Source organism: Nicotiana tabacum, chromosome 22 (genome assembly GCF_000715075.1).
Source record: "Nicotiana tabacum cultivar K326 chromosome 22, ASM71507v2, whole genome shotgun sequence".
NCBI classification, from domain to species: Eukaryota; Viridiplantae; Streptophyta; class Magnoliopsida; order Solanales; family Solanaceae; genus Nicotiana; species Nicotiana tabacum.
In genome coordinates, this window is record NC_134101.1 from 45,145,259 (window position 1) to 45,155,022 (window position 9,764).

At 38.5% G+C, this 9,764-nt stretch overlaps 1 protein-coding gene across 7 annotated transcripts; it reads right to left on the bottom strand.

The window, feature by feature from the left end:
• Window positions 1-217: 217 nt before the first annotated feature.
• LOC107806291 (uncharacterized) lies at window positions 218-8,647 on the bottom strand. Of its 7 annotated transcripts, none has more exons than XR_012704810.1 (10): window positions 8,136-8,647; window positions 6,021-6,266; window positions 5,473-5,879; window positions 4,908-5,093; window positions 3,568-3,760; window positions 2,657-2,733; window positions 2,007-2,157; window positions 1,280-1,669; window positions 1,010-1,096; window positions 218-907 (listed from the first exon to the last, which is right to left on the bottom strand). XR_012704810.1 is itself a non-coding variant. In XM_016630417.2 (8 exons), exons 1-8 carry the CDS (start codon window positions 8,406-8,408, stop codon window positions 1,373-1,375), a joined length of 1,830 nt encoding a protein of 609 aa, XP_016485903.1. In that variant the 5' UTR covers window positions 8,409-8,647; the 3' UTR covers window positions 218-1,372. The 7 variants fall into 7 exon arrangements, 1 of the variants encoding a protein (XP_016485903.1); XR_012704809.1 differs by having other exon boundaries at window positions 1,010-1,171; XR_001652640.2 differs by having other exon boundaries at window positions 218-1,096.
• Between the last annotated feature and the right edge of the window lie 1,117 nt (window positions 8,648-9,764).

Consider the following 9,764-nt stretch of genomic DNA (forward strand, 5'->3'; position numbering starts at 1 on the left):
TGTAATCCCTCGTCCGATGTCGAGCCTAGGCTTTGATACCAACTGTTACGCGACGCCTTCCTGAGGTTCCTTGGAAGGACGACGTAAGGCTAAGCAATCGATGTCAGTACGGTTGTTATCCGCCAACTGAGGTCCCATCCGTACACTAGACTAGATTGTCAGTGCCGTACGGGAAAACCAATGTCATGAGCAATTGAAAGAGAGCAGAACAGATAAATTGAGAATGAAAGAAAGCTTGATTCCATTGAATGAAAGCTATTACAGAAAAACAAGACGGTGTCGGAGGGGAGACACCAGTACAGAGAATTGTTTGCTTGCTTGAAAGTTTTGATTCCCCCTTAATAATGCTTAAAAAAAAATAAACCAAAGTTACATGACTAGACCTATGAAAGCTGAAAAATCACACTTAAAGAAAATGCAGCAAAACTACTCTATATTTACAATGAAAAGGACTTAATCTTCTACAAAGCAGAAACAAGTCCGTTGGCAGCAACTTTGTCTTTAGCATCAGGGTCTGGGCACGCGGCATTGTCTACGTGCGCGGCGCTGCTGGCATCTGCCTGTGGCTGTGCGCTGGCAATGGCTATCGGTAGGGCGACAGAGTCACTTGTGCGCTTGTCACTTGGAGCTGCCGAGATCACGAGGCCGACCGTGGCGACGGACGTTGGGAAGCTGGCCAGGACGCCACGGGGCGCGTCCAAGGGGTCATGGGGCATGGTTGGAAAGCCGCCCATGACATTACACACGATCGAAAAAATATTTGCACGTAGTGGTCCAATCTCCTCCAAATCCAATTCTAGAGCTGCTTCAAACAGAACATCTTTTCAAGATGATCCCAAGCCAGAACATCTACCGCCAAAATATGGAAGAGTTGTTTGAGAATGTGCTCCCGTATCAGCTTCTTCCACTACAAAGCAACATCTACATTATGCATTCAGATCTCTGCACTTAATCTATGCGAATGCCAGAAAGACCCATAAGACAAAAATGGGCTTTGGCAGCAGCATACCCTTGAAAAAGCATAGCACAAGCATGGCTGCCTTGACCATTTTATCCTACACATCTGAAGGGAACAAGCAGCACTCCCACCCCATACCTTGAATAGAATAAGCAAATAAAATAACAAGAGATGGAGTGACCTTCTACAATAAGTCAATCAACAAACACATTCCTGTGAGATTTGAAGAAAAAAAAATACTGAAAAAACATTACACATGTAAAAGTAAAAGACAAACTGTCACGACATTAGACGCCTTCTGTGTGTCCGGGTAATTTGTACCTTAAACTGGCTATTCACAGGGATAGTCTGCTTTAACCCTGCTGCTGTTGATTGGGGCTGCAAGAAGTAGAGTAGTAACAAGTGTAAAGAGATCTACAGATCAACACAGAGATAGGAAATAATGGATCCTGCTCTCCTTTTGGTCCTTGGGCTCACTTTCCATTTCTCAACAAGAACTTTCTTCATATTTGAGCAGCTTGTGATCACTGTGGCTACTCCAGCAGCAGTAATACCGGGGCAATAGACCATGTGACAAGTTTCCAGCAAGGTACACTTGTTAACAAGATGACTTAAACCTACATCTGTTATTCGACGACAGTGGGACAGCACAATATCCCTCAACAAAGGACATCCTTCACCTAGCTCCACCATGGCCATATCCCCCAAATCCTGTCAAAATTTGGTAAGTCAGTGTCCTGTGCTGAATGAAGATTAGCAACAATTTTTGCTCCTTCAAACATCTTGTATAAGGAAGCAATATGTGCGTGTGCAGTGTGGGATATACATGGAGCTAATCAATAAAGATTCCTAATCCACTTATCAACTGGTGGTACTCGTAAGTAAGCAACCAACTTAGGCTAGACCTTTTAATATATTTTTGTTACCTAATCACCTTAAATCAATTTATATAGTTAACAAATGAACCTAGACATGTTAAACATACACATACGGTCTCTGCATCATATCCATTGTTTATCCCACTCTATAGAAGTATAAGTGGACATACCTGGAGAACACTCACATCCAAGTAACTAAGTTCAGGGCATCCTCTTGCTATGGCTATTATTCCAGCATCCCCAATTTGGTGGCAGCCACTTACATTCAAATGATGCAGAGAGCAACCTTCAGCAATAGCCACAAGTGCTTCATCCCCTACTCTGGTAATCAAACAGAGGTTAATGACTTATTTGACCCAAAACATCTGTAATCAGGTCGTTAAGTAGCGAGCCTTTGATCAAAAAGCAGTTTAAACTCTCTGCCGTAGAAGAATATAACAGATGAACAATAATGAAAGAGAAGTTGTGAAGGCAAGGACCAACTAAATATAATTATTTGCTGAACCTCGCAATGTGGAACATTTCCAAGGGACTCGGGGCCAGGAAGCATTAAAAGAAGATGAAAATTGTGCCTAGACAAACTTCATCTTCAATGGACAAGCAACCTCTTGCAGCACCAGAGCATCAATACAAACATTACCATGTCCAAAAGGATAAATGCTCATCTCAAAGAGCACTCAAGTACAGATTTATATGACAATTGAAGAAGAAAGTAGTGCAAGCAATGGAGAGGTTGTTCCCAATTTTATCAGCAGAACACTTGATTGAGAAACAAACTAAAACTAAGGCAACGTTAGTTGAGAAAGAAAAACTGACATACCTATCACAGAACCGAAGGCTAAGGTCTGTAAGAAATTTACAGTTCTCACCAACAGCTATAATTCCCTTATTTCCAACCTATCAAACCAGATGAAAAGACCAGTATTATCAAACAAAATAACTGAGTTCTGAGCATCAAGTGCAAAGGATACTGCACAAGCCAGATTTCACTAACAAAAGATTTAGGGACAATTAACAGTCGCTGAAAACAAAAACCGTTTTCCACATCGGATACTAATAATGCACATGCCTCTACAGGAAACCCCATTCCACAGCTAAAGTGAAAATATAATAAAAAAGCCTGTCTAAAAGATTCACCAGCTAATGACCAATTACAAGCATTAAATTATTTGAAAACATTACCAAGCGAACAAAAGAAAAGGATAGCTGTTAGATTCAACTCCAAACTCAGAATCGGATACTATTTTAAATTCATTGAGCAGAAAGCCCAATGTTTCAAAAGCATTGAGATACTTGCAAGAATATTAGTAGGTAAAAGTTGTCTATCTTCGCCAACTAAAAAGAAAGGGAGAACAAAACTTTAAGAACCAGTTTAAACCAGTAAGCAAATCTACAGACGCAGCAGAAACATGTCCGCTAACAAAAATCTGAATCTGATATGTTCATATTACCCTTTAGGCCTGGAGGAATGCTCTTGTTTCGTCTGCTGATGTAATTAATTAAAATGATTCTGATCTTGTTTCTGGGTCCCCAGTGTACATGTGCAGCACCATCTTGGTGCTGGTTATCAATGAAATCTTTTAACGTTTACTGATTAAAAGAATATATGCCTCCAGCAATATGCAACAATGCATATGTAAAGGTATCTTGTGATTTAAACAAGACTAAAGAGCAAGAAGGGAAGCCCTATCTAAGAGGAAATAATGAAGGAGAGCGAGATGATTAAAGTACCTCATAGCATCGACGGATGTGGAGCCTTTTGAGGTTACAGCATCCTCTAGCTATAGAACATATGGCTTCGTCCCCAATGCTCGCACAATCTACCAAATGCAAAGCTTGCAAGAACTTGCACCCTCTTCCGATCTCGGACAATGCGAAATTACCAATTCTTTGACAGTACAGCAGAGCCAACTCAGAGAGATGCCTAGTTGCATAGCCAAAACTCAAATTAGGACCTTCTCACATATAAAAAAATAAGAAAAAAGAACTCAAAATAGGGCCATGACAGAATTTTAAGAGGTAGAAACTATATGTCAAGTAATGAATAAGACTCATGAATGTCATAAGGTTTAATAATAAGATGCGTCAAGTACAATGCAAACAGCAGTGATCGGTCAATCTGCGGAACCAATCAACCACAATTCAACAGTTTTCTAGTCATAATAGATTAATTTTGTATCTTCATTTTAAAGAAAAAAGTGATGGAAAAGAAAGACATTCTACAATGAAAAAAAGACACAAGCTCATTAAAGACAGTGAAAATTCTGCCAACCGTTTATGAACACAAATATTTTTTACTGCCCACATACTGTAAGACAGTTTGAAGGTTGTGGAATGTATTTTCTTTCAGCATCAATTCTCCAAGTCAAGAGATTCAGAACCTAGCTGTAAACATGGATGAAACCATCCCTTGAAGTTCGGAAGAATATACACCCTATGAGGTACCTATTCTGATGGAAATAGAATAATATGATTATAGCATAAGCTTTTTTGAGATGTATGATTATTGCATAAGCTTTGGAATACCTGAAATCAATTTGGTCTAAATTGGGATAACAGCTTATGTAGAAAATAATTTCCAAAATACTGTTAAACAAAATGACACTCAAAATCTTATTTAAGCACTCCATAATTGATCTGCTATAACTGTTCTATGAAGCACTTTTTCGTTTAGTTTACAGAATTAAACTCAAGCAAGAATATTGCATTTCTATTTGATAGAATAGCAATTTTTTATTAAAATAGCGCCTACATTTTAGGTGCAAAAGTACCATAAGCACCATTTTTAGCTCCATCTAAAGTGCTTATTTTTTCAAAACTTCTAAGTGTACTTCTAAACATTTACCAAATACTCAAAGAAGGGTTTTTCATGATAAACACACTTATTCAGCAAAGCACAGCAAACATGACCTTCGAGAAACACAAAGGTTACAAGAATCTATCTTGATTTCAGTGAACAGAGATAAGGCAAACAAACACTCAACATTAGGTCTTTTCCCCCCTCTAAATAGCTAACATTCAACACTAAGGTTTAAAGAAACTCAAAATAAAGAGCTAGGCAAAAAGTGTACGTGCAAGATCTTGCAATAGACTCTAGTCCATATGTTCCTATATTGTGGCAGCCATTAACTTCAAGATGCGTGAGCCTGGAGCAACCAACTGCAACCGCCTCTAAGCCTTTGTCACTTAAGAAAGTACAATCATTCAAGGTAAGAGACTTTAACTGTTTGCATCCTTTACCAATAGCACACAGACTCCTGAAGGAATATAAAGAAAGATATAGGTCAGATTGTGAGAAAACCTCTCATCCCTCTAACACATACTTTGTTAAATTTCCCCTAGCAAGTATTGCCATAAAAAAAGATAGACATGCACACACACAATTTCATCCAAGTTACAGAGTTTCAAATGTAAAGACTAGATATTTAGATTGCATAAATCTGAGAAAAGCCAACAGTTAAAAAGAAATTATTTTTTAGGGCCTTGGATGCAGATATACATACAAAAGCTTACATGAAAATAGAAGTTATGATCAGGAGAATACTCAAGCTTGTAAACTTTTAGATATTTCAGTTGCTGATAAGTAAAAAAAAAATAAATCCAAATAGAAAAGATAATATAGAATAAACAACTAACTTGTCCGTAAATATTTGGAAACTGTAAAGAGCCAACAACTCCAATGATAAACAGCAAGTGCCAACGCCTTGCAGAGCATCATCTGTAACATTGATGCATTGTAGCTTCAGAAACTTCAACTGACGGCATCCTTGGGCAACAGCAAGTACACCTTTGTCATGGATAAACTCTGAGTCTAGTGACAAGGACTCCAAAGATTTACAATGAGATCCGACAGTTTCCAAGGAGGTGTCAGTTACTTTTGCACAGGCAGCCAGACTGATCGATTTCAATGTATTACCACAACCAGCAACCAATTTAATCAAGCCTGCATCAGTTAGGCCTTCACAGAATCGCAAATTCAAATCTTCAAGTTGCCTGGAGAACTCCCCAACAGCTGCTAAACCTTGATCACCAACATAACAGCCCTTTAAAAGGAACAGGAAAAGAAAGCTTCTAAGACCTTTGGTCCATCACGCACATCATATCATCCGATCCCAATACAGCTTGAAACAGATCAACAGATTGAACATGTGAAGAAACCAAAGTTCTAAAGACCGGATATTTACCTGTAAATCCAAAGACTTCAAGGATATACACCTCTCAGCTATAGACCTCAGCCCCACATGTGTCACATTAGAGCACCATATTAAGCTCAGATTTTCAAGCTTAGTAAAGCCAGCAGCAACAGCAGCCAACCCAGCATCTGACAAACAGTAAGATTCAGTTTCATTGTCTTCCGAGCCATTTGTTTCAGCCAGGGAGTGGATGCTGAGAGATGAAGCCACAGAATGATCAGTGCCACGTCTTCTTCCCTGCAACGGGCGTACAAAACAAACAGTAAGTTCGACGTTCATGATGAATGTAGCTTCCACTGAAGCACAAAAAAATATCTGCAGTACACAATGTCTAGCACCATCTGGAAAATATCCTAACAAGTGTGGAACAGGAGATACTAGGTGCTTGTCTCAAGATATACAGCACTCTGCTTGCTAGTAAAATCATTAGCAATTTAATACTCCCAATCAATGATATCAAGTACACACGACAATGAGATACCCAACTTCAATTTGAAGTTAATACACATCTTCAATTACAAGTTAATTTCACATATGGTAACTGATCTTTACCTTACCAGTAAAGTCATAAAACTATTTTATCACATGAAAATAACTAAACTTTACCCAATAGCAGTAAAGTCACGAAACTATCTTTTTGTCACATTAAATAACTGAAATACGGGTGAGTTACACAGAAAATACAAATGACTCGAAGGTCAAATTTTCTGTGTCGGGCAATCATTTTTTCTTCTTTCTTTTTTGTTTCATTTAAATATTTTTAATTGTCACATATTTCATGAAATATGTGGTAGTCAAAAATTTTACACGGTGGATTTTTTATTTCTGCCGTTTATATTTTCTGAACCAGAAATTTGATCTTCTACAACTTTTCATTAACAGGACTGATAGCTCTTCATCCTTTTGGAGATCTGTATGAAAGAATAAAGTTGTAACAACAACAACTATGCCTCAAATGTCAAGCTAGTCGGGATTGATTATATGAACCGTCATTGTCCATTCCGCTCCCACTTTAACACATTTCATTACAATATTCAATCGCTTGGGGCAATATCTTCGTTCCAATTGCTGGATTTGGGGGGAAATTGATATAGACAATCTGCATAAGATAGAAGGCTGGGTAAAAAATATTTGCGTGCATCACTGAAGTAGTTTTTATTGATCACCTCTTAATTCATTGTCATGCAGTGGGATTTCTCATCTATGTTTCTCTCTTTTTGACATTGGATCAGTAACTCTGTTCAGTTCAAGTATGCATGAGTCCAGGGGTAAGGACAAACAGCAGGAAAATTGGATATAAGCAGTAGACTATGGTCCCCTGACAGGCTTATTAGCTAAATGAAAATTGGCACAAACAATATGCCCAGTAACTTCTCGCTGCCTCGTGTGGACCTCGCTGAATGAGAGAAATTATAGATGCATTGAGAACTTGCCAGAACCAGTTCCTGAACTGAAATATCCTTGCCTCAGATAACTCTTTTTTCGGTATAACGAAGCCTGGGCAGAAGGAATTAATTGTACAGCTCATTGGTTCTTTTGATCCTAGCCAATTTTGTCCTATATCCTTCATTCTTTTGAGCGTCAAGCCATATGTTGACTCCGCACCTTGGTGGTGCCCATCTGGTATATAATATCCTGTCTCATTGATCAAAAGAATATTTGCATCGCATAGAACCAAGCATCAAAGGCTTGGTATGGAGCACCATAATTCAGCTACCATAATCTAATCTGATTTTATTTCATGTGAGAAAATGAGGATTGACATGAGAAATTGGGATCTCCACTTCCCAACTTCATTTAAACTTTAAATTCCTGAGCCAGATCTTGAGTTTCCATCCTCAAATACCAAAAACCTAGTCTTTTCACCAGTTATATTTAGAAAGGAATATACAGTAGCAACATAAATGAAAAATGTTGTCAGGCAAACAAAAAAAAAAATCTTTCCAAATCATTAAGAGTACAATCAGAATTCTTAAGCTCAATGTTCCCGATTGCAATGCAATACACATCTAACACCCATCAATTTCGGAGTAACACTCGAAATACCTATTCTAGATGTTGTATTAAAAGATAACAAAAAGTGATAAAGTGAAATCAAAGGCTTACAAGTTGAACCGGGAGAGAAATGGACAGTCTCTCGTCGATAAATACATTGCGTACATTGACGAAGCGGCGAGCGAGCAGCCTGACAAGGGCGTCGGGGCAGCCGGAAGCACCAATTCGTAAAGTGAGACGACTAAGGCGCTCGAGACGAAGCCAACGTTTGCAGACGAGTGCACATGCGTCGCGGCTTGATTTCGATTCCAGCTGCCGGAAAATCTCTATAATTATTTCATCCGGCAGGATTTGGATTTGATTGATCCGATCACGCCCTCTCATCTGAATCTAAGTGACGTTAGAAATGAAATTCGCAGCTGAATACATAATATACAGGTTTTGTTTAGATGCGTAAAGAGAGGAAATGAGAGATTCGATGAGTGAGGGTGAGGGTGAAGGTAGAGGATATGGCTTTGGTTTTCAGGTAGTCGGTGGATTTGCCCGTCGGTTGTTGACGTGGAGCGATCGGCGTAAACTAAATCCCCATTTTGGCCTTGGGAAAATTTATTCCCATCTTGGATAATTATTGCACGCATACGGGTTCTTTCCGTAATTGCAGAATACTACTCTGTACTACATGTTAAGATGAGATCGCAAATCAATCGTAAATACCAATACCGAATTGTACATGTTACAGCACTTTTTGATACTAATTTTACAGTAACAAAATTAATCTAAAAATTATACTTTGTTTGACAATAGAGCATGTCACACATAATATTAGAGCGACGGGATGAAATAGGGATTAGCATCCGGTGTTTTGTGTGTGTATATGGGTAAAATCGAGCTCGATATTCGATCGAGCTTCCGAATTCCTTGATTAGGCCAGGGCCGAAATATGTATGATCGTGTGAAGTCGAGCTCAAAGATCGGAACATGTTAATTATGATCGAACCCAAACCACTATCAAAATTAGCCATCGAAATCATCAGATTTACCCTCGAGTTTACCAAATGCGTGACCGATTTTGTTCCTAACGGTCTCGATTGCCAACTCATCTGATAGGGGTCCGTAATTGTCGCCATTAACCAATCATTATGGCGAAAATCACGGAACGGCTCAAAAAGGGGACCAACGGTCAGCAAATCAAATATTTTTGCCTTTTATAGAACAATAAAATAATATCTCAAAGGGTAGATCTCCACTAATATATAAGGGGGACTTGACAATTCATAAAACACATTGAAACTTATATCAAAAGGCAATATACTGTTGTTTCTATCTTTGTCATAGTCCATTGCACTTCAACATCAATAATATTATCAGTTATATTATTTCTGGCTCGGGGGAGATTAATCTCACAAGGTTAGGGTTGCTCAAACTTGTGTGGTTTGCATTTACCTTTCTATCTTTTATTTTCCATAATTGATGTGATTTATCACTCTGTATCAAATTATATCACGTGTCCTTAAAACCACGTACAAATTCAATTGTTATCCGATTTTTAGGGGAAACAGTTTGGCGCTCACCATGGGGCTAAGGATAATAGTGGTTATTTAATACAAATCTTCATAACACACACTACTTTACGCTTGCTCTTTGAAGTATCTTTGATTTCAGGAAAAAAAATGTCAAACTCTCAATTAGCACCCCTGCATATCGACAACGGGTCCAGTCATCAGGGTGAGAATAATAACA